The sequence below is a fragment of the Electrophorus electricus genome, chromosome 4 (genome assembly GCF_013358815.1).
Source record: "Electrophorus electricus isolate fEleEle1 chromosome 4, fEleEle1.pri, whole genome shotgun sequence".
Taxonomy (NCBI): Eukaryota; Metazoa; Chordata; class Actinopteri; order Gymnotiformes; family Gymnotidae; genus Electrophorus; species Electrophorus electricus.
This window is the reverse complement of record NC_049538.1, coordinates 15,312,527-15,335,348: the sequence shown is the minus strand read 5'-3', so window position 1 is coordinate 15,335,348 and position 22,822 is coordinate 15,312,527. Positions and strand designations below refer to the sequence as shown.

Below are 22,822 nucleotides of genomic sequence, written 5' to 3'. Positions count from 1 at the left end.
CTGACAGTATGCCATATACTGGTCAGCAGTGGCCCTCTGATCAGAGCCTGATCACTAAGGAATGGTGTAGAGGAGAAGTGGCAAAGCGTAAATGGCACCAGATGTTCTGTAACTCCACCTGTAACTTAATCTCTACCTGTACACCTATCTATGATGTGATACTGCACCTATTAACGGAGGGTGTTTTTAATAAACTAGGTTGTGCGGTGTGTGTGTGTGTGTGTGCGTGCGTGAGTGCGCATGTGTGAGTATGTGTATGTGTGTGTGTGTGTGTGTGTGTTTGTGAGAGAGAGCGCGCGCGAGAGAGAGTGAGAGTACACAGTTTTAGCTGTCCCAGTCTCCTGATTGAATGTCTGAATGTTCTTCATCATCAGACTCGTTGGAAACCCTCTTCATCCTCAGCATGGCAGCTTTGATACTCTGCTGCAGATCAGTTTCACAGCAGGGGGAGGGGCCTGGTGGGGGTGGGACTTTCTTTAAGGTCACGCCTTGACGGATGGCTGACAGCAGGTTGTCTCTGATGCTGGACGTCTGGGTGGAAATGCCTGGGGCATTAGGGGTAACCTTGCGCAGGCGAACTTGCCCTCTTTGCAGTGAGGCTAGGACCTCATCCATGGAGCCTGGTCACAAATCAGGCAATAATCAGTAACCAATAATCAGTCATTATTACACAAAATCCTTCTGAAGTTACTCATTGGAGCCTCACCTGCACACTGCTTCAGGGTATTTTTGGCAGGAAATGTAGCAGGTTCACTTTCACTGAGGGGCAAAGGTGGTGCTTCACAAGGGGGAGGGGGAAGAGGAGGAGGAGGAGGAGGGGCTGAAGGCACTGGGGTAAATGTGTGATCTGACATTGCTCCTGCCCCTAGGGGTAACATTACAGGGACATCTCTTGGCATCAGGACCTTCCCTCTTTCTTTGGTATTAAGGGCAGAACTCTGAGAGACTCCATCCATGGGAGGCGCCAGCATGATGATTGACATTGGCTGAGAGGAGTCATTTTGACAAGAACCATAAGCTGTTGGCTTGGAGCAAGGCCTCTTCAACAAATACTGACCACTCTTTTTCTACACAGAAACACAGACACACACAGAGGTGAAGAGCAATATTCTCTTTTGTAAACTACAGCAGTAAAGTTCACATCAAGCAAAAAATATGCTTTGGGTCTATTTTTACTGCATACCACACGCAGCAAACCAGCGGTTTCAACCTAGAAACAGTAGAAAGGTATTCTTGCTATATCATGCAATCTAGGCCAATAAACAAAACAGATATTTTATTATTTTTCCCACAAGAGTAGGCTACCATAAAGATCATCCCCATTTCCATAGTCACGGTGGGAATATTTTGCATTGTGTCCCTATACATGTGGAATACTGCAGCGAGTTGCCTCTGTCAGTGTCACAGAGTAGCTGCGACTTGTCGTACCACTTCTGGTGTAAAATGAGCTTTAGAGGCAAAAAAAAAGAGATTGTGAGTAATTACCTCTCTAAAGGAGCGCAGTCTACTCAGAGTCTTCTGCCTCTCTAACTCCACCCACTCCTTCCTCTTCTCCTCCTCCTCTTTCCTTTTTTCCCGTTTCTACACACACACACACACACACACACACACACAAGAACAGGAACATCTCACACATATTACACAAAATTTTCTGGCACTGTTTTACTTGTTGCCATGGTTTCACAGCAGGTAATTTGCCATGGTAACTCACCAGGTGTACAGCGTGATGTTGTACGTGCTGGGCGGCTCTCTCCTGTGATACCCTCTGCTGGAGCTCCCATGCCTCCACACATTTCTCCTACAGCAGTTCACACCCATACACAGCATTTCCAAATCAAGTATTAGACCTAGAACTCTGAAGTAGAAAATTACCTACGCAGTTTGTTCTATAGGAAATTCATGCAGATTTAACCAATAGAAAACTTCAGTTCCTAAATGAGCTCTTGTAAATGTTATGCTAAATTGTACTTATTTTATTTTATAAATAATTAACTGCTCTTGCTTAACTAACAATTCTGTATTCTATTGTAACCTTTAAAAAGGACACAAAGGGAGAGAGATGGTGTGCTAGTGTTGGATATCACTGATGCTGCTTCACAATTCCTACTCCACATCTCCCATACAAATCCAAACCTAGTTTATGATTAAATTAAATGTGCACATGTGTGTGTACCCTCTTGTTCCGGAGTGTAGCTCTGTTGGAAGAAGATGCTGCTCTCTTGCTCTCCAGTAGCAGTAGGCGGTGCCTCAGGCGAGAATGGGCGGGGCTACTGTCAGCCTGGACACCCTGAAGCTCTGCAGGATCCTCACAGGTGTCATAATACACTACCTCCTCCTTCAGCTCTACACACACACACACACACACACACACACACACACACACACACACACACACACACACACACACACACACACACACACACACACACACACACACACACACATGCAAATACATGCACACAATCACAGGCACAAACAGCAGTGTGTTAATGTATTGGTGTGCTACTCTGGTTCAGTGACACGGTAGCACAAGAACGGTAACGTCAAACTTACTCTAATGACAGCAGACGTCTACCATTATCTAGTAGTTAATACTTTAAAGTTGTCATAAAAAAAGGACAGCCATTTATCTTGGCATAAATGAATATGGAGAGTTCACATGGAACTGACATAACAAACCTCAAACTCTATCGTCACCTCCTTCAAATGTAAAACGGTCACAAAAACAGAAAAAAAAATTCCTAAAAACTGTTCCTAAACTGTTACATAACAGTCATGTCTGATTAATATTTATGTACCCATCCTTTGCATAAATCAGTCCATATTCTAGCCCAGGCAATATTAACATGGATGTGCATAGCCAAAACTTCAATTCCTTTAGACATTTTCAAGAACAAAACAATGGAGCAACAGGCATCAACGACGTTCATATTTAACAGGATCCCAGACAAGTTGTTAGATTGCACTCCTGACAGTTTCACTCGCGAAACACTGAAAAGAGGGGCAGTTCCAATATGGCAAGTGGTTTTAACATATAATCGGTTTTGTCTGCCTATCCATAATAAAATTTTGGATTTCTACAAATGAGTTTTGACTAGTAAGATTTAGAATTTCATTATTCAAAATTACAATTAATGACATCTGCATCTACAATCTTGCTACTAAGAACGGCAATTTAAGATATCTACAATTACATTTTGATTAGTCAAAATATCTTACATTTTCGAAATCCTCATTTGAAGCGACACAAATCCAAAATGATAATTTGAGATATCTCTAATTCTCTAATGTCTAGTGTAAATGACATTTTCAAATATCAGAAATTTTATGCATCACGGACTGTGTAACACAAAATGGTTACAAATATTTTGCTCGATGTCTGGAACATTGTTTTGCTGTAGATTTGTTATAAAGTTTTCTATACCAAACGCGTGCAGGGCAATGTAAGGAAAAAACAGTACCCAAAGGAAATGTGTTTTTCAATCTACCCCTAACCCTATTTTACTATTATTATCGCTACATATAAAAACTTAGAATACAAGAGTTCACAGGTCATTTTGCATAGCAGACAAAATTGCTATATTTGTAGTTTAACATCACAATGTCTGCAGCCAGTTGTACCATATAAGTTCAATCGTAAGTTAGGGTGAAAAGTTTATACAGAACCCTATAGTAGTTTATATCTAACAAGGTGTATTATTTGTTGAACCACAGGGGGCAGGTTTTCGTGCTAAAATAGGTTACAGAAATCCATACATCTGACTAGTCAGAATAATCATTCAAGATATTCACGAACTCATTATGAGTAGTAGGAATGATCATTCAAGATATCTGAAATACAACAGAGGTTTAGTTAACAACACATTCAAGATATCCATAATTTCCATGGAGATGTCTTAAAAGGACTTTAGACTAGTCCTAAATCAAACCCATGATATCTTTAATTCAGTTTTGACTAGTCTTGATTTATATTTAAGATATTTACAATTTAATTTGCACTAGTAATAGCTTCTTTTCAGATACCCAAAAATATATATTTAAGATATCTTAAATCAGGAAGAAATGTAAGATATTTAGATGTCTAAACCAGCCAATCAGAGTAGAGTTAAATCATTCATAAAAAATGGTTCATTCTAGTGCCAAATCTTGAGGATGCACACAGGCATTTAAAACAACCACATGCAAGGTAGGATAATCCATTCTGTCTGTGTGTGTGTGTGTGTGTGTGTGTGTGTGTGTGTGTGTGTGTGTGTGTGTGTGTGTGTGTGTATGTATATATGTATATAAATAAAACGTTGTTAAAATCTGCCTTACAAATAAAAAGACATTCTATTATAATTATATTCTATTATAATGTCATCAACCTTTTTTACCCCCAAACATACCATTTCAGGTCCCAGCACCATTTTAAACAATTGTACAACAATTGTAGCACCAGTATCAGAATAAAGCCAAAGGATACCCAGCCCTACTCTGCAGTGTGCAGATCTGGGAGAGTAGATTTAGGTGTAGGGTTATTTTGGTGGAGTTTTTGTGGTATGTATGGGCATTACCTTTAATCTGCCTCTGGACTGTGTGGATTTGTGCCATCAGAAGTAGCTCCTCATTTTTCAGGATCTCCAACTTACAGTCGTACAACTCCAGCTGAGCCTCGTAAAACTGTAGCTCTAATGAATCCACCTCAAACACACCCCGACTCTCATCACACATCTACAGAGTGGGAGGAGGGGGAGAGAAAACATTATGTATTATTACTGTGTCATTCTTACATCACATCACATAGTGTAATGTAATCACAGCATGATGTGTATGAAAAACCAAATATTTCAGTTGTTATTTTGGGAAAAAATAAGATATAAACACCTGTATTATATATAAATATGATTTTTAAAGATAGAATTACAAGTACTGTAAACATAGCTGGTGAGTGTCTGAAAAACTTCAACAAATTATTTCCCCCTCACACACAAATACAAGGTCATACATGTTAATCCCTCTCAAAGACAATACAGTAACGAAGTCAGTAGCTACATAAGTATGTAACTATGTAACAACACAACCACATAACCACATTAATATATAACTAAATAGTCTACATGACAGGATTGTTTGTTTTTTACTTTGATCCTGCTTAATATATCATCAGTTTGTGACACTATATAAACAACATTTACATATCTGCTCTTGCGTCTGAGTAACATGGCATTCGAACTAATTTCTGAAAAGGATATTTTATCTTATAAATTAGGCTTTACATAGAAGCCACAAACACACACACACACACACACACACACACACCTTTTCTCTAATTCCTTCCTTCTTGCGGTTCAGGCACATCTCCTTGGCTCTCATGTGCTGAAGTGTCTCTTTAGCCAGCATAAATTTCAGTTTCTCAAGCCTGGGCATGGCTACTGCCCAGGATGCTGCACCAAACCTCTTCCGATCCTCCTCCATCTGTTTCAGCATAACTACACATGTGTGCATACACACACACACACACACACACACACACACACACACACACACGCACACACGCACACACACAGACAAACACAAAAAGTGTGTAAGTGTGTGTGTGTGTGTGTGTGTGTGAGTGAGAGAGAGAAATAGAAAAAGAATGTGACTGAGTGAATGAGAAGGTGAGTGTAACCTGCAAGGGATGTAGCTGTGTCAGTAAAATAGCAGACAGTGATGTCCTGAATGGAACACACAGCTTCCTGGCCTCGCCTACACCACTCCTCCACTTCCCTCTCCAGAGCAGCCACACGCTTAGGACCAAGCTCCTCAAACTGCAGGGACTTCTATGCACACACAGCCAAACATTATTTTACCTTTGAGGAGAGAAAGAAAATTGTGTGTGTGTGTGTGTGTGTTTGTGAGAGAGAGAGTGAGTGAGTGAGTACCTGGATCTCCATCTTGTAGAGCATGGCAAGTTCTCTCATATCCCTAAAGGGCTGAAGCAGGTACTGGTAGTACTGCGTTGCCACAGCAACTAAATCTTTGTAAACCTCATCCTCTTCTTCATAGATCTTTAACAGTTGCATAAGTCCGCCAGCAGTGCGATGACTACGTAAAATCTGCGCAATATGCGTGAACACACAAGAACGAAGAGTAAACACATCAGACTCTACACTAAGAAAATGATTAGCTACCACGAGCAAGACACTGTTTAATCCAGAGCCTTTCAAACTGACGTTTTACGAAACAAAATGAAGCACAAGAACAGGATTGAATGTAGTCTAAGAGTATTCTGCTTTCGGTTTCGATTTCAGAGACCAGGCCATGACTGGCGTGATTCTCTGTGGTCGTGCATACTAATTAATACTACTAGTTACACTCTACAGTCAAACATGAGCCATATTCACTGCTCACCGAGCGAACTCTCTCCTTGGCTCGGATAACTTCGTCTTCCATTGATTTCCTCTTAAACTCCTGAAGATTCTCGAAGTACTCCTCCACGTCCTGTTCGTCCTGACTGAATAAAGTATCCAGTACAATCTTACGGCCACAGACGTCAATAGCTGCACTGAAATACTTTTCAAGCTGGCGACAAGGTGACTCTAGATCCTTCTCCTCCTCTTGGCTCTGACTGCCTGAACGGCTAAAAAATATCAAGTCCCATATATTCCCCTCGTCAAAGTCGGACAAATCAGGGAAACACGACAAAAGGACATCCGCAATCCCCGAAAACTGGCGGTGTACATTTTGTAAATCAGAAACGGAGAATAATCCAGCCCAGCTTGTCTCGCTTTCTCTGGTCGCAGGATCTTGTTTGCGTCTTTGTCGCTGAAGTGTCCTGTTATGACAAGTGACAGCAAATTTGGATTCAATAACATTCCATTCTACGATAAATCCTATTTTGTATGTCTCACTCTCATCAAATATATTTGTTTTGACTGCGACCCAGCCTTCCAAACTGTCCAAACGCTCGGAATCGGCACTACTCATTTTCTGTTTGCAGGTGTATTCACAACATCCGCCATTTGCTATGACGTCTCTTTTCTCTTTCCTGTTCAACTCTGACCTGAATTGCGTGTTGGGGAATTCGTTGATATTAACATGGGGTTAAAATGAAAATTAACATGGGGTTAAAATGTTACCAACTCAAACAGTGAATCTGTATTATAGTGCTGATCAAATTTATTTTCTTTAAAAAATATCAGGACAGTAATTTTTATAACGGTATCTGTTTGTCAACTTGATTCAGTGTGCAAGTAAAAATGGAACATGAACTTACCGTGATACGTGAGAGCAGTGCATGTCTTCGCTCTATATTCGGTACATGTCACATGCCATTCCGCATAGACTGCTTCTGCTTCGCTTAGATAAGAAGGCACACGACAGCGATCTGCTGAAATAAAATGCTACGGGGGGCAGTCGCTCCTAGGGATTCCGCGAGCCCGTGAGACAAAAGAGCCTAAATCCTGCACATCTCAAATAGGAGGGTGAGGAAAAGTTTTTGCATACAATGAACAGGAAGGAAAGTTGTTTAGTCTCTGTGTGTATGTGAAAGTGTGTCTTTACGTTACATTCACCATATCTCAGATACAACGGTCTCGGCTCCTGGAGCAAGTTATGGCGATAACATTTTAATAATATACACTTGGGGAAGGAAAGATTATATTGTGGAACATTTGCCAGTGTTTGTTCGCACACTTAATGTCTTTGTAATAATGCCTGAGTTCTTAGCTTCTAACTGAGTAGGGTGGGGTGGGGTGGGGTGGGGTGGGGTGGGGGCGATGGGATCCACTCCCAGGCTGTGACAGAGCATGATAGCAAGTAACAAGCATATTTGCAGCCAGCAGTATGGACCTGTATGAGTCAAGAGGTCGGCTTCAGGCGATCGCAGAGGAGATGGCAGTGATTGAGGAGGAGGAGGAGGAGGAGCAAGCAGATGAAGATGCATTTGTGATGGTGAGAAAGAAAACGTCTTATCAGCCAACCGAGCCGGCAGACGCATTCTGCACTGACTGCGGCGCCGTGACCCACTCCGCCCTCCAAGCCTCTGGAGAGCATAGCCAGCACCAGGTTTTCGTGCTTCCTACTGCCACACACTACATGAAGGTAGGGATGGTTTCCCAGCACCATCACAGACATTGCTGTCAGTCTTCAGGACTGGGCCACTCACACGTGTGTCTGTGTCTGTGTGTGGGTGTGCATGTGTGCATGTTTGTGTGTGTTTTGTGCAGAGTGAACTGAGCAAGTGCAATAGCCTGCTTTCTGAAAGGACCACACAGATGGAGAACTTTGCCAGCAACCTGGAGGAGATCTTCATCACCGTGGAGGTGCTGCTCTTTTTTGCATCTGTTTGGCTCTTTTTATAAATTTAAGAAAGAAAGGTAAACGAGTCATTCTCTTAAGATGGCTGGTGATGTAATAACACATTCTGATATTAGATTAGAAGATGGTGCAATATCAGACAGCAAGATGCAGTACCACTGAAATTAGACACTCTGGATTTGCAGGAGAATTTTGGCCGACAGGAGCAGAACCTGGAGCAGCATTATAACGATGTCCTGCAGACTCTGTCCCAGCGGAGGCATGAGCGCATCACTGCACTGCAGGATGAGAAGAAGCTGAAGATGGAGGCACTGTACGGGGAGCTTCTGTCCTGCGGCCGTGCACTTGACGCTTCTAAAGAGCTGATCGAGAAAGCACAGGACCTGAACCGCTGGCAGGAACAACGTGCCTTCCTACAGGTCAGCTCACATGCAGAGGGTTAGAGTTAGATCATCAGGATTAGGGTTAGATTGTCAGGGTTAGGATTAGATCATTAGGGTTTGGGTTCGATCATCAGGGTTTGGGTTAGATCATCAGGTTTACTTCAGTTATTTTTCTCAGTTATTCAGATCTGACAAGCATCTTTGTCATCATGAGATTATGGTTAAATTAGTATGCAGAGTTTCACTATGTTTCTGTATCTTACACCATCTTATCTCTGATTGACAGGCAATTATGCCACTTATTAAGAGGTAATTCATAATGATGCATGCTGGGATTTTAATAGCATGGTGTTATACTCAGTCTGTGCCAGTTTATCTGACAAACTTGTGTGTGAGAGAGCAGGAGAAAGTTGTGTGTGAGAGAGCATGAGCAGGAGTATGCTGTTTCTGTGTTTGTGTTTTACATCATAAAACTAAGAAAAAGCACTGCTATGCTGGGCTTCCTTTCCCCATAAGGAGGGATTGAGAGGACATATTCTGTCCAATCAGAATCAAGGATTTTGCCAAAGAGGAGGAGAACCTGAAGATGCCTATATCGTTGGACTTTGTGATACCCTCTACAGACTTCTCTGATGTTAAACAGATGATGGAATCGATCAATGTGGTACCAGGTGAGGCCAGTGTATACTTCAATAATTCCATGCTTACCTTCTCTGAAGTTGCAAGCTAAGAATGCAAGCTTCAGCTCATTCTGAAATCTTAAATGGTAAAGCAGACAAACAATAGCAGCAGCCTGATTACAGAGTTTAGGATTGTACACAATAGCAGGGTCTGATTACAGGGTTTAAGACTGCAGACACAATAGCCGTGTCTAACTACAGGGTTTTGGACCAGACGCAGAATAGCAGGGTCTGACTACAGGGTGTAGGACTGCACAGGACTGTTCAGGACTCAAACTGGATTCCTGAAGTTCAGGACTCTGAAATTAACTGATCTGGATTACTGAAGCTTGCTGCTTATCTGCACAGGGTTAGGGTTGTGTCTACAGGAATAAGGTTGTCTATACAGCTTGTTAGACTCACTTTGGAAAAAGCAAATGATGTTTCATTAAAAAGCAGAATAAAATTCCACTAGTAAGTAAAGAACAATGAGCATTCTACATCAATAAGAGGCATTTTTAAACCCCCTCCCCATGCCTGACCCGGTATAACTAAGCCATCAGTTAGACTTGCCAGTACTGCTCTCTAGGCAGTGTGTGGCGGGTACGTTACTCTGTGCGCACGTGTGCGTATGTGTGTGTGTGTGTGTGTGCATGTGTGTGAGTAAGCTCCCTCAGCTCCAGTAATGAACCCACAAGTGTCTAACTCTGCCACCGCTTCAACTCTACGTGTGTGTTGGAGTTTGTTCTCTGATGACACGGTTGACTTCTACGAACTTTACTGCCGCCATATCTCTGAGGACAGCACTACGGGAACCATGCAAGAGGGTAAATGTGATTACTGAGACTACCTCACACCACCTCAGAGTAAGCTGGGTACTGGCACAAGCCTGAGGGTAGCCCATGGTTACTGACACAAAAGTAAATCACCTCTCACTGAACATGTAGCTCACTCACAGCTGTTGGTTCTCTAAACCTGCCTGTCCCCTCAGTCATTCCCTGTCACCTCATGATACTAATACTAATGATACTAATATTAATGCTGCTACTACTAATAATGATATTTATACTAATACAAATGATTCTAATACTAATTCTAAAAATTATTATATTACTAATAATAATACTAATTATACTACTAATAATATTAATACTAAAGGTATTAATAATTGTGATACTAATAATAATATTACTAATACTAATGACACTACTAAAGATGATGCTAGTAATACTACTAATAATAATTATACTAATACTGACTAATTTCAAAGGTACTGTTTGAACATCTTGTAAAAAGAAAAATGATTGTTAGATGTAAAGAAAAATATTCATTTGTTACAGCCAAATTAAGGTATTCTGTGTTTAGAGTCTGTGTATAGAAGTTTCTGTAGTTTTAGAGTCACTTTAGAGTCACCAAACCCCTGATGTCAAGGCTTGTAAGGACCTAATGTGGCCCTGTTGGCCTCAAAAAGCCCTCTATGTAACCTGAACAAGATGCATAAGTGTGAGGTTCTTTCCTAACCAGCACATGATAAAAAAGTTTACAGGCCTTGTTTTCTTACATGGGTGTCTACAAGCATGGCAGATGTTTGTATTGAAAACTGAGGTGCTTATTTGCTTAGAGATGTTTACCTTGCCTATGTTGTATATATTGTGTATCTGTGTGAATTTGAAAATTCCTACCCTCAAAGCATGAAAGCATTGAGCAATTGCATCAAATGATGAGTGTGTTTATGTGTATGAAATCCCCAGTCTCTTTGCTAAGATGTGTTTGTGTGTGTGCGTGTATGGTCCACAATCTCTGCAAAGACTTTTGTGGGGGGTCCCCAGTCTCTATGCTAAGATGTGTCTCAATGCTAAGATGAGTATGCATATGTGGCCCACAGTCGCTGTGCTAAGAAGAGTGTGTGTGGTCCACAGTCTCTGCGCTGCGTGTGAAGGAGACTCACTGTGTGATGCAGCAGCTGCTTCCCAATGCGCAGTATGAGTTCTGGGTCACTGCAACCAATACCACAGGCATCAGCCCAGCCAGTGAGAGGGCTGTCTATATGACTGGTACACACACACACACACACACACCAGCCCAGCCAGCTTGAGGGCTGTCTATATGACCGGTACACACACACACAAAACCAATACCACACAGTTTAGACCTGTTTTTTTCCAGTGTCTCTTGTGAACATTGTGCAAGCCCAGTATTCTATGTGTATGTGTTCATGTGTGTGTGAGTCCAGTACCCTCTCCTCCTGTGATAAGGGAGCAAGAGTGTACAAGCTGCTCAGACGCGGCACTGATCCGATGGGATTCGGGCAACACGAACCCCGTGGAGTCCTACACACTGGAGCTAAGTGAGAACAGTCTTAGCAAAAGTTCTGTGACCGAGTGAGTCACACACACTGGCACTGGACATTCATGCTGGAGCATTCTGTGGAGTTTTTTCAATTGTTATATCAAGTCAAATTTTCCCTAAGTAGCTTAGAGGAAAAAAGCTTTGTCTCAGTCAGTACTAGGGTTTCTTGTTGAGTTTTTGTGGTGTTAGGGGGTGTTTGGGTGGATGTTTCTAGCTGCAGAACCTCAGTGAAGTAGTCATTCTCTGCGGTAGCCTTACTACACCATGATTGACTGCATGTATTCTCAGACAAGTAGGAAAGTCTCACATTTGTATTGGAATTGGATGTGTATAGATCTATTGTTGCGATTCCCACCTGTGAGTGTGTGGCCCAGCTGCAGCCATGGAAATGCTATGTTATCTATGTCCGAGCTGTCAACATTGGCGGACCAAGTGAGAGAAGCCAGCCGATCACCATCTCAACCACAGGTATGACTAGTGCTTGGGGTCAAAAATGTCCTCTTTCAAGCATTTAACTTCATAATATGAAATTGGAATAAATCTCCAGCAGGCTATTGTGTGTCATACATTGTGTAAAGAGTCCAGCTGCTGTATAGTGTATGTTGCATGTGTGTAGGTACATTTTTCCACCTTCTGCGGGAGACCGCTCACCCATCTCTGTCTGTGTCGGCCGATGGCTTCACCATGTTCTACCTGGATGAGGACCTTCCACTCAGTGACATTGCTTTCAGTGACAACACCTTCGCAAGGTCTCTCACTCTTGCTTTCTCATACTCAGCTACGTCTTCCTCTCTGTCTTTTACACACTTGCAAGATCTCTCACACACACACACACACACACGTGTATGTTGTAAACTGGAATTGTACATTGTGTAGATACACATATATCCATTGTGTATATATACATATTACACATATATTGTACATACACCGTTTATATATATATATATATATATATATATATATATATATATATATATATATACATACAATTTATTTATTTATTTATTTCCCTTATGCACCCCTGTTTCTTTCCTGTTTGGACAGAGCACTCACAAAACCATTTCACTGCGAGTTATACCGTGTATGACTGTGTACGTGATAAATAAACCAAACTTGAAACTTGAACATGCATTGCTGCTGTTCTCACCTCACATACACAGATCTCAGCAATGTCATGTACATAGCTTACACTTTAACACACAACACATCCATCTTCATGCCTTACACACACCTTAACAAAGAGGATCTCTCTCACACCCAACAGGGGTTTCTATACTCCCCTTCTGTGTGTGTGTGTGTGTGTATGAGCAGTCATGTGGCTGTGCTGATGCCGTACTGTATTTGTGTGTGCTGATTCTATTTTTCTATTCTGTTTTGTTTATGTGCAGCTGAGGGGCAGGTCTGATACTGTAACCGGTGCATGTGTGTATGTACAGCTCAGTGGCAGTAATGTGAGTGTATTTGTGCATGTGTGCTGATACTCTAACCTGTGTATATATGTGCATGTAGCTGTGTGGCTGTGCTGGGGGACCTGATGCCTGTGCGTGGGCAGTACTACTGGGAGGTGGAGGTTGACGAGCAGACAGAGTATCGTGTGGGCGTGGCCTATGAAGACACCCAGCGCAGCTCTTATCTGGGTGCTAATACCACCTCCTGGTGCATGAGACACATTCTCACACCTTCCAGGTAAACCAGACCAATCATACTTCCTTTATACAAACCAACCAGAAATCGCCTCTTTGAGCTCTCCAATACAGATAACTCACATCAGCCATCATCACTGTAATGTCTATTACAGTAACACATAACTAAGCTCAAATCAATATCTAAACATTGACATTTGTGTAGTCACTGCAGCTCTGTCTGATACAACTGATCTTTGGAAGTAGTTATACATTTCTTACCACACATGAAGTGAGAAGCTCAAGTTCCAACATAATTAGAAGTCCTTGTGGTGCTGTCTTAGGGTGCATTCACACACATATTTGCTAAGGACCTAGTGGTTGCCTAGGAAACTCACTGTTCTGAAGGATTAGTCAGTGTGGGTGTCTGATTACAGCAGTTCGGCTGAGGACAAGGGACATGCGCACACATAGGATCAGTGCAGCCAATAAAGATTAGCATTATAAAAGCACAATGTTTAAGCAGAATTCTTCTTCTTCAGACACAAGTATGAGTTCCTGCATAACGGGTGGAGTCCAGACGTGCGAATCACTGTACAGCCTCTAAGGATCGGCATCTTTTTGGATTATGAGCATGGCACTATATCCTTCTACAATACCCACCTGCAGCAGCACCTGTATACTTTCACCTGCTGCTTTCACCACTTTGTCCTGCCCTGCTTTGCTCTGGACAAGCCTGGAGCCCTGAGCCTCCGCAACGGCCTAGCTCCACCCTGCTACGTCACACAGACAGCACGACCCCATCATTAATTATGCCCAACACACACAGAGCATGACCCCATCATTAACCATGCCCAACACACACACAGAGCATGACCCCATTAACCCTGCCCAACGCACATGCGCGCGCACACACACACACACACACACACACACACAGCACGACCTCATCATTAACCATGCCCCACACACACACACAGCACCACCCCATCATCATTAGCCCTGCCCAACATCAGTACTTGAACCCAGATGGGAAGATGGCAACTTTTATTTGGAAATTAGAGATTAATTGTTAATATTGTGATGTAAACTACATTGAGTCTGTATTATACAGACAGCAGGATACTTTCTGGAACTGTGATGAACATCTGTGATGAAGTTGTACAAAGATGACAGCAAATCCTCCAACATCTTTAGAAGAAATGTGATCTGGACAATGGAACCAACTGAGTTTTAAGCAGGAAATGAAGCAAGCTTTGAATGAGCTGAATGAACTAAAAAAACTACCAGATTCACTTAGGCAAGATGAACTTTAACCCTTTATGGTGTTCAGTAATGCAGTGTCGGGGAGCCCTTGGTGCATAGGAAATACCGCAGCTATTTTAATATTTAAAATTAACCCACATAGAATCAAAACAAAAAAAACAGACTACAGAAGTATTATAGGTTTATTACTGTATTCCATAGGAACAGGTGCACCATTTTCCAAAATCAGAAAAGTTCCATTAATGTGGTGTCGGCTGGACGCAGCAGTCACCTCCTACAGTTTAGTTTTGGGGATTTAGGGATGTGCTGTTAACATGGCTTGGGAGTGGTGTGTGTTTAAAAAAAAAAAAAAAAAAAAAAATTAAAAAAAAAAAAATCTACTATGCACTATTCTTCTTCCCACTTCGAGTCCTCTCCTCTTCCTCATCCGAGGAGTCTCCTCCATATGGGACAAGTCCAGAGGAGTCTGTGACCTTCAACCTCTTCCCCTCCTCTTTCTCCACAGTGGCTGAGGGAGAGACAGACAGAGATCACGTTACTGACATGAAGTCAAGAGTATTCTGCATGCTGTGACACTGAAGTTTTGGTCCATGGCAGAAAAGAAAAAGCAGAGCAGAAATACAAGCAGATTTTTACAATGATTCTACTAGAGTCTGTATGCATTACACAGTAGTTGATATGTCTGTCTATCTCCATGTGTAGAAGTAGATTGTACCAGGGTGTGGGTGAGCTGGATCCAAACTCTCAGGGTCTCTCTGTCTCTTTCGCACTGCTGGGAGAATCGATACTGGTGGTGGAGGTGGTGGCATCAGTATTCTAAACCCATTCAGTACACACACACACACACACACACAAAGTACAAATATAGACCAGTGCAACACATGGGGGGGGTGGGGGAAGAGAGATAACCTAGGCTTATGAGTAAATAACATAATTAGGTGAAACTAAATTGAAAGGAAAGGAACACATTTACATTATAGGGCACTATGTGGAACACTTACCCATCTGATCTGCTCCCGTCACTAACTGACATAGTCTTCACTGGAGCATTAGGACTGCTTTGCTAATATATATATATGAGAGCGAGAGAGAGAGAGCGAGAAAGAGAGGAGACCTTCAGCTACAGTTAAATAAAATGACCTCAAATCTGATTTCACTTTATCTGATCAGACCCCTGGTGATCAACACCATCTCAAATCTGCATGCAAGAACCAGACTGTCCTGATCCAGACATATGTAAGCAAATCATTTCCAAAAAATCCACAACTAAACTGCAGCACTGTAATGAGATGAATCAAATGGCTACTGCAGCACATGACCAAGAGACTATGGCTGGCTAGCACTCTACTAGCCACTTAGAGCTACACAGTGATGACATTCATGGCTTTCCTCATGTATGCTTGGCCACAACCCCTACCTCTGGCACCTCCTGGACTTCGTCACCGTCCTCCAGAAAGTGTCTCTTTGGGCTCCTGGATTTGGGGCTGTTTGAGTCATCATTCAGCACCTCCTCTGATGCTCCTCCCTCCCCCTGATGCACACACCCACCCACAAAAATGGAAACAATTATTAAGGAATTTCATACATTAGATAGACTGACCAGACACTAAGAGACTTGGTGTTTAATATGGTGCCTAGTGGCTGTAAACATACAAATGTATTTGCGTGTGAGAGTATATGTAAGTGCAGAAGACTGACCTGTAAGAGAAAAGTGGATTGTTGGCGGGAACATACAGGATACTGCACCATGCCCTGAGAGGGTGGGGTTGAGGAGAGGCTGGCTTGGCTGGGGGGGGCATTGGAGCTGCTCCAGTAGCTTCCAGAGGAGGGGTATGCTGGGTAAGCACTGGGGTAGCCATACCAGGACTGGTTGCTGTAGGTGCTGCCAGTGGGGTATCCTTGGTTTGGGTACACTACAGTCCAGCAACACAGACCAAATGGTTAACATCTCAATCACACATCTGAGGAAGGATTGTTAAACTGGAGCAGGTTGAAGCAGCAGCACCTTGTGTGGAACCGGTTGCTGTGTACACAGACAGCATACGTGCATGATCCGCCCGCACCTACACAAAAAACAAGCCCTCCAGTTTATCAACCATTGCATATATAAACCAGTCATTGTGTAAGCAAGCTGCTGAGAATATCTGCTCAAATTGCACTATAACACAGTGTCTGAAGTGACCAATTGCTTTTTCTTCCTATATATTGGCCTTTATCATTAATGCTAATAGCATTGCTATTCTAGAGGACTGCAGCTGGAATTAAATGCAGGGGTGAATGTGGGTTCATAGACTGGATCAGAGAAATTCTCACCGTCTCTAAAAGACTCTCACAGAGTTTCTTAGCTGCTTCCAGACCAGCAGGGTTCGGGTGGCTGTAAATGTTTTGAAAAGGCAAACAAAGTCACTCAAAGGAACTACACCCATGTGATGAGCAAAGTGTGTGGAGGAGGGAGTGTCTCTTCAGGGATGCTGGCCCACAGCTTGAGCTGCCCCACCTGATGTAAAGATAGAGCGGTTCAAAGCTCTCTCGGCGTGACGCCTGCTCAATGTATCCAGAGCCTTTCCCCCGGAGGAATACGCGTGCGCCCGTCTCTGTCTGGATGTGCTGGAGGTATGAGCCGTTTGGCCCCTCCACTCTCTCATTCACGTTGAACGTCGGCAGCGACTGGTCCAAGCCTACAAATATCTTAGTGTGCACAAAACTCTGCAACCAGCACCAGAGGCACAGTCAATTACACACTACACTCGGCTGCTCTACCTCCAAACCTCCTTATACAACACTACACTCAGCTGCTCTACCTCCAAACCTACCTCTATAACACTGAACCAATCAGCCTGTTACTAAAAGCAATTCTGGAATCCAAAGTAATCTTTAAAGAGACAGTAATGTAGAATCTTTACCTGAGGCCATTCAAAAACCCTGTCCTAAAACACTACACTGAATTCAGGCTACAGCAGTGTTGGTGTAAATGCAAGCTGTGTGTGCACCTGTGTGTGTGTAAGCAGGAGCAGTGCAGGCCAAGACCTCTGCGGCATGGCCGGTTTCTCCCTGCTTTTGTTGTGGGAGGTGAGTATCAGCAAGAGCCAAATAGTCTTCACTGGCCTCGCCTTCATAACCTCCAAACACACAGTCCCTCTACCCTGCCCTGAGCAGCACAGGAGGGAGGTACATACCCCTGAATGAGGAGGTGGAGGTCTGTGCGCAGGTGTTACGGGGGCGTTAGAGGGGCGGGGATTTGGGGGGAGGTGGGGTCGCACTGGCTGTGCAGGGGTCACGGGGCGGGGAGGCTGGGGGTAAACAGGGACAGGGGGCATCACAGCAGGTTGCTGCCCCCCTGATGCCCGCAGCACGTCCTCCGAGATGATCTCCTTAATCCGCATCACGGCCTCTGAGGAAACAACACAGGTCAGTCACCAACCAATCAGCTCACTGTGTCCAACTGCTAAGGAGGAAGAACGAAAGTCACGTACTGTTCACTTCGTCCTGAGTGCGGCCCTGCACGTGCAGATATAGAGGGCGCTCTCTACATAAAGAGAACCAGTTAGGAAAATACCCGACCAGCATGAACTAAGCACATAAGACCGTATTCAACAAATACATACACTCCTGTGTTAGTGGATTTCTCTGCGTCACTCATGTAGAGGCCTTTAGTTGAGACAACAGCTCCGCTGTGCTGCCGTATCTGAGGGCCAGAGTCACATTAGGTATCTGCTATGCAAAGTAAATTCAATACTTCAATACAATGTTCATGTTCCAATGACACAAACCTCCTCCTGGGTTTTGCCTTTGGTGAGCAGGTTTCTGCAGTTAACAGGTACATCATTAATGTCCACCTCAGTAACCACTACTTCTTCACTACTGCCAGGCAGTGACACACAAGGGGGTGCCTGGACAGAGAGAGACTGCATCTGATCACAGGTCATAAGACTGAAAGTAATATGTGGGCAGAAATGTTATGTGGGCAGAAACTAGTACCTTGCTGGGCAAAGGCTGTAGAGGCTTGAGTTTTCCTTTGGCCATCAGCATAGCATTAATTTTGGCAGCCATAGCAGCTGCCATCTCAACCCCACCTTGTGGAGGATTGTTCCCGGCAGAGGAGTACCGTGTTGGCGCACATGCTCCTGCTGTCGCAGCCGCAGTCTGGACCGTGGAGAGCTGCACGCTCCCGACAGCTGAGCTCGGACCCGTGCCCGCTGAGCTAACAGGAGCTGACGCCACATGGGTTGAAAGTGCGTGGGACACATTTCCCAGAATGCCCTGCAGCATATCTGCCTTTGACTTGGGTTGATCCCATCTACTGTTCAGACACCTAAAACGTAACAAAAAAAAAATCCTGAAGTAGTTAAAAGATTTGCTATATAACGTCAGTGGTGATCATCTAGCGGTGTTGGTAGGAGTAGTAGGCCGCAGCTAAACCTTAGCAGTTGGCCTGTTCTGCTACAGCACTTTAGTATAGGAGGTTAGTATCAGCTAGACTCTATAACTTAAGAGACTGCCTTCAGACCCTCCATCTGGAATGTTTTACTAGCTAGCATGATTTAAAAACCGTTACAGAACGAAAGCGTAGCTAATGCTAGCATAACGGTTATTTTAAGATAACCAGATAAATTGTATTAGCCAGCGTTATCTAGTTAGCGTTAGCCAAGTTACTCACCAAATTGTACATTAACTTGCATCGCAAACAAGCATCGAATTTGTAATTCTTAACACATTTAATATGTTTTCAAATCTAGCCAGATAACCTCCCAAAGGTAGCTAGACTAGCTATAACTAGCTAGATAAGCTAGTTATCGTATCAGCTTTTTTGATTAGGTAGGTAGGTAGCTTTGCTAGTTGGTAAAACTACCAAAATAAAAATAATTACATTAACTTACGGTGTTCCTGATGCCATTTGCATTTACTTAATTCCAACTGTTAGTCGTTTACTCAAATTCCGTAGCTATACATCAGGTTTTCTTCACTTCAGTTTCTTGGGCTGCTCGCCACTGCTTTTTAGGCCTCGTCTAGAAACAACGGCAGCGACTACATCAGCCGGAAGTACGTCAGAGGTTTTAAGCAAGTCTCCCTGGAAGAAAAATGGTCTCACTGAAAAGGCTTTTTGGCGCAGAATTGGAGGTCCTTCCGACTTGAAATTACGATGAAGTTCGGTGAACCGTTAAATTGTTAGGAAAAACTGAAATGACTTGAGGGTGATGCACATATCTAAGAATATAGATCACATTTGAATCTTCTAGTGGTTCCCAGCAGCCCTAAAAATGTATGCCTAGTTCTGCTACTAATGCCAGTTTGCCAATCTGGCTCCACTGAACAAACATTGGCTGGTTGTTCCTTAAAGCAAACAAGTGAGGATGGCTCACGTGTAAACAAATTGTACCTTCAACATAAAATGAAACCCTGAGATAACAGGCCTGGATTTAGCTACAGTTTTGAAGATTATAGGCTTACCTTACAGGGAAGGTCTTTGCTAATTAAACTATACATTATTGTAGGACAGTTTGCAGGTGAGTTTTTAAGATATTCAGCCTAGGTAATGTTACCACATTAATTAGTCACAACAGAAAGGATCCGATTAAAGCTTAGAAACCTAGTTATCATATCTATAAATAGCATGAACAAGCCTACTTTTTCCATTATAAGCAAATCCTGGATACTCGTGTCTCTGCCCTAAAATCCACACACCATCCAGGTTTTCGTAATCACTTAACAATTAGCTGTTAACAATGACATGCACTATCACCACGTTTTCTAAGTAAATGCAGAACAGAAATATGAAGGATCAGAATCTCATAAAACAAACCCTGAGTATCACTGGGTCATCAAACAAGCACTGGACATTTTAAATATTTTAATAGTTTTTTATATAACAGTACTTATTCTTCAGGGGCAGACAAATCCCCTCCATTACCTCCTTATCTAGCAGAGTGAGCAGCATCAAACACATATCTGGATGAAGTAGATGTGTCTGCATGTGCAACAGACATGTAAATCTAAAGCTGGTTGAGTAATTCATATGCATTTGTGTTGTTGCAGGGAGGCATGGAATAGTCAAGCAAACTCCTCACAGTAAAAGAAGGCTTTTTTAAAGCATTTTTTTACTTGTTATGCACAGAGGGGTTCTCAGACCAACAGTGCCTCACACATCAGTGCCTGAGGGATTCATAGAGGCTCACGTGTACATTAAAACTGCAGCAGTGGGGATAACAGCACGGCGCATAGTAAGCACTGAACTGCAAAATGTACCCAGGAAGACATGAGTCAATTTCATTATTATTTCCTGTATTTTTTCCTATTCTTTGTGCTGTAGTGTTGAATCAGAATAAAAACAAGCCCTGATTGAAAGAATAATTGAGCTCTTGAAAGAGACAAACAGCGATGGGGGGGGGGGGGGGGGGGGGTAGAGAGACAGAGACAGAGACAAACCCCATTCAGTGGTTTAAGGTCACAATTGCTGCTAGCGGGAATAGGGCAGGCATGCTTAGATTTTTTAAAATGACTAAAACCTCAAACATTTTTGTTGTTAGCTTAGAGCAGAGGCAGGTTAAATGTCACTAGGTGTCCATACCACCGCAAGCCTGCATCACACAAGGCGCCATGGCACACAGGTGCATGACCCCTGCTCAAATGAAGCGCTGTACACAATTCTGTAGACAGACGGTCATAGACAACTTCTTTTATATTCTGCATTTCAAAACAAAATGTTGCTTACACCTTCCAATGGATAAACATTTCACAAATTTCCAGATAGAAATTGGTTGCCTCTTTTTTCTCCAGTGTAAAATTCAAAGTCTATACAAAAATATTGAGATTTACGTAACATAACTTTCTTACTGTTATTAAAAAGTCCAGATGTCCTTTGTATTTAGACAGTGGGATGTGCTGTATAAATATTGTATAAAATAAGGCAATCTTTTCAGTAGGATAAACCAGATATAAAAATTTCTGGGAGAAAAAAATCTTTCAAGTCCAAACATTTTCACAGATTTTTGCTCTTATTGAAAGCCATGCTGTACAGAGCATAACCCCCCCCCCCCCCACCATCTCCTGCATTTCTGCCTTCCAATGAGGCATTGGCAGGAGCGTGAACACGCAAACAAACAAACAAACAAACACACACACACACACACACACACACACACACACACGCAAACACAAACAGACATACACAGAGAGACACACATTCATGCTCCCACATTATTCTGCCTCTCAGGTCACCCTCCCCACATCTGACAGAATATGTTCATCCATTACAGTGCAATAGAAAGATTCAAACTACTTCATTCGGTAAAAAATAAAAACTTTTTTTATGTTAATGCTTCTTTTTTAACTCTATGGATATTAAATACAGACAAGACTCATAGGATTATAATTTATGTATGTTAATCAACTTTGGCTTTTCATTTTTTCATTTTGTTTTCTTATGTGTTCCTTAGCTAACAAACCATTCTCATCTTTAATTTTACTATAGAAAACAAGAAAACACCTAGAGCAAAATAAATAGTTTGGTATGAAGGAGAGTAGAGCATTGTGCAGCTGCAGCAGTTCTGGAGTCTGGCTCGCTGACATCTACATGAGAGTGTCCCAGGCTCTTGTTCATCTGCTTCTAGGGCTCTGAGTCCAGAAGCCATGCAGACAACCACTTAATCCACCAACCAAGAAAGAAATAAACTAACGCGTGAAGGCAGGAGTTGAGTGAAGGGATGAGGGACGAAGTGCTTTTTTTAGTGTTTCCATTGGAGCATTGAAACTGTGGCTATCTCGGTTTCCTCCCCATGGATGTCTCTCTCTTGTGTGCATGCACACGCGCACACACACATACGCACACCCTGTAAAGCCGTACACAGAAAGCTCTTGTGGAGTCCACACAGACGTAGCTGTTTCCAGCAGCACCTAGTCTCAAGCAGCAGGGGGCGCTGCAGTGCATCTGCATCTCAGACACCATTCTCCTGCATCACACCCCATAGTCCCATTCAATGCACCTTGTGTGTGTGTGTGTGTGTGTGTGTGTGTGTGTGGTGTGTGTGTGTGTGTGTAAGAGTGAGAAAAAGGTACTAGAGGTGGAGCAAGGTGGAGCTGTCTCAAGCAGAGTGTTCACAGGCAGAGTGTGCATGCTTGTGTTTGTGTAACTGCTACTCCGGAGGTGGTCGTAGACTGTGTAGCTTGCGTTCATCCAGGCCTTTCCAATACTTAAAATTGTTATCTAGATGCTGCATGAGATTCGGCAGGTCTGCAAATGCTGCAGAGAAACAAAGGATAGCAC

At 42.9% G+C, this 22,822-nt stretch overlaps 4 protein-coding genes across 4 annotated transcripts in view; 1 reads left to right on the top strand and 3 right to left on the bottom strand.

Annotated features, from left to right (window-relative positions):
• Nucleotides 1–250: 250 nt before the first annotated feature.
• Nucleotides 251–6,966, bottom strand: LOC113577285 (WASP homolog associated with actin, golgi membranes and microtubules). Its single transcript, XM_027009836.2, has 10 exons — nucleotides 6,373–6,966; nucleotides 5,904–6,077; nucleotides 5,651–5,801; nucleotides 5,299–5,468; nucleotides 4,554–4,710; nucleotides 2,174–2,343; nucleotides 1,712–1,798; nucleotides 1,486–1,581; nucleotides 707–1,067; nucleotides 251–620 (listed from the first exon to the last, which is right to left on the bottom strand). The coding sequence occupies exons 1-10, from the start codon at nucleotides 6,946–6,948 to the stop codon at nucleotides 325–327; spliced, it is 2,238 nt and encodes a 745-aa protein (XP_026865637.2). The 5' UTR covers nucleotides 6,949–6,966; the 3' UTR covers nucleotides 251–324.
• A 63-nt stretch (nucleotides 6,967–7,029) lies between these two features.
• Nucleotides 7,030–14,923, top strand: LOC113577286 (fibronectin type III and SPRY domain-containing protein 2). Its single transcript, XM_027009838.2, has 13 exons — nucleotides 7,030–7,445; nucleotides 7,799–8,064; nucleotides 8,190–8,285; nucleotides 8,466–8,699; nucleotides 8,950–8,972; nucleotides 9,213–9,334; nucleotides 9,991–10,149; nucleotides 11,242–11,376; nucleotides 11,556–11,703; nucleotides 12,006–12,139; nucleotides 12,288–12,420; nucleotides 13,184–13,360; nucleotides 13,839–14,923. The coding sequence occupies exons 2-13, from the start codon at nucleotides 7,807–7,809 to the stop codon at nucleotides 14,104–14,106; spliced, it is 1,887 nt and encodes a 628-aa protein (XP_026865639.2). The 5' UTR covers nucleotides 7,030–7,445; nucleotides 7,799–7,806; the 3' UTR covers nucleotides 14,107–14,923.
• Nucleotides 14,727–19,609, bottom strand: LOC113577287 (KH homology domain-containing protein 4-like). The gene is made up of 14 exons (XM_027009839.2): nucleotides 19,440–19,609; nucleotides 18,541–18,874; nucleotides 18,333–18,452; nucleotides 18,168–18,247; nucleotides 18,036–18,088; nucleotides 17,739–17,953; nucleotides 17,060–17,268; nucleotides 16,876–16,936; nucleotides 16,568–16,625; nucleotides 16,261–16,475; nucleotides 15,980–16,093; nucleotides 15,564–15,625; nucleotides 15,278–15,378; nucleotides 14,727–15,070 (listed from the first exon to the last, which is right to left on the bottom strand). Exons 1-14 carry the CDS (start codon nucleotides 19,460–19,462, stop codon nucleotides 14,943–14,945), a joined length of 1,773 nt encoding a protein of 590 aa, XP_026865640.2. The 5' UTR covers nucleotides 19,463–19,609; the 3' UTR covers nucleotides 14,727–14,942.
• A 2,272-nt stretch (nucleotides 19,610–21,881) lies between these two features.
• pde8a (phosphodiesterase 8A) overlaps nucleotides 21,882–22,822 on the bottom strand; it is a 45,027-nt gene continuing 44,086 nt past the window's right edge. Inside the window, exon 22 of the mRNA XM_027009884.2 lies at nucleotides 21,882–22,798. Within this exon, the coding sequence (XP_026865685.2) occupies nucleotides 22,692–22,798 (107 nt within the window). The 3' untranslated portion in view covers nucleotides 21,882–22,691. The remainder of the gene's footprint in view (nucleotides 22,799–22,822) is intronic.

Coding starts and splice junctions, on each gene's coding strand:
- LOC113577287 (XM_027009839.2), bottom strand. CDS start 19,462: ATGCAAATGGCATCAGGAACACC. Junction 18,875..19,439: donor CAAATGGCATCAGGAACACC/GTAAGTTAATGT, acceptor GTTACGTTTTAG/GTGTCTGAACAGTAGATGGG. Junction 18,248..18,332: donor AAGGCAAAACCCAGGAGGAG/GTTTGTGTCATT, acceptor TCTGGCCCTCAG/ATACGGCAGCACAGCGGAGC.
- LOC113577286 (XM_027009838.2), top strand. CDS start 7,807: ATGGACCTGTATGAGTCAAGAGGTCGGCTTCAGGCGATCGCAGAGGAG. Junction 9,335..9,990: donor ATCGATCAATGTGGTACCAG/GTGAGGCCAGTG, acceptor TGTGTGAGTAAG/CTCCCTCAGCTCCAGTAATG. Junction 12,421..13,183: donor AGTGACAACACCTTCGCAAG/GTCTCTCACTCT, acceptor ATGTGCATGTAG/CTGTGTGGCTGTGCTGGGGG.
- LOC113577285 (XM_027009836.2), bottom strand. CDS start 6,948: ATGAGTAGTGCCGATTCCGAGCGTTTGGACAGTTTGGAAGGCTGGGTC. Junction 6,078..6,372: donor CCAAGGAGAGAGTTCGCTCG/GTGAGCAGTGAA, acceptor CATATTGCGCAG/ATTTTACGTAGTCATCGCAC. Junction 1,799..2,173: donor CTACACTCCGGAACAAGAGG/GTACACACACAT, acceptor GAACTGCTGTAG/GAGAAATGTGTGGAGGCATG.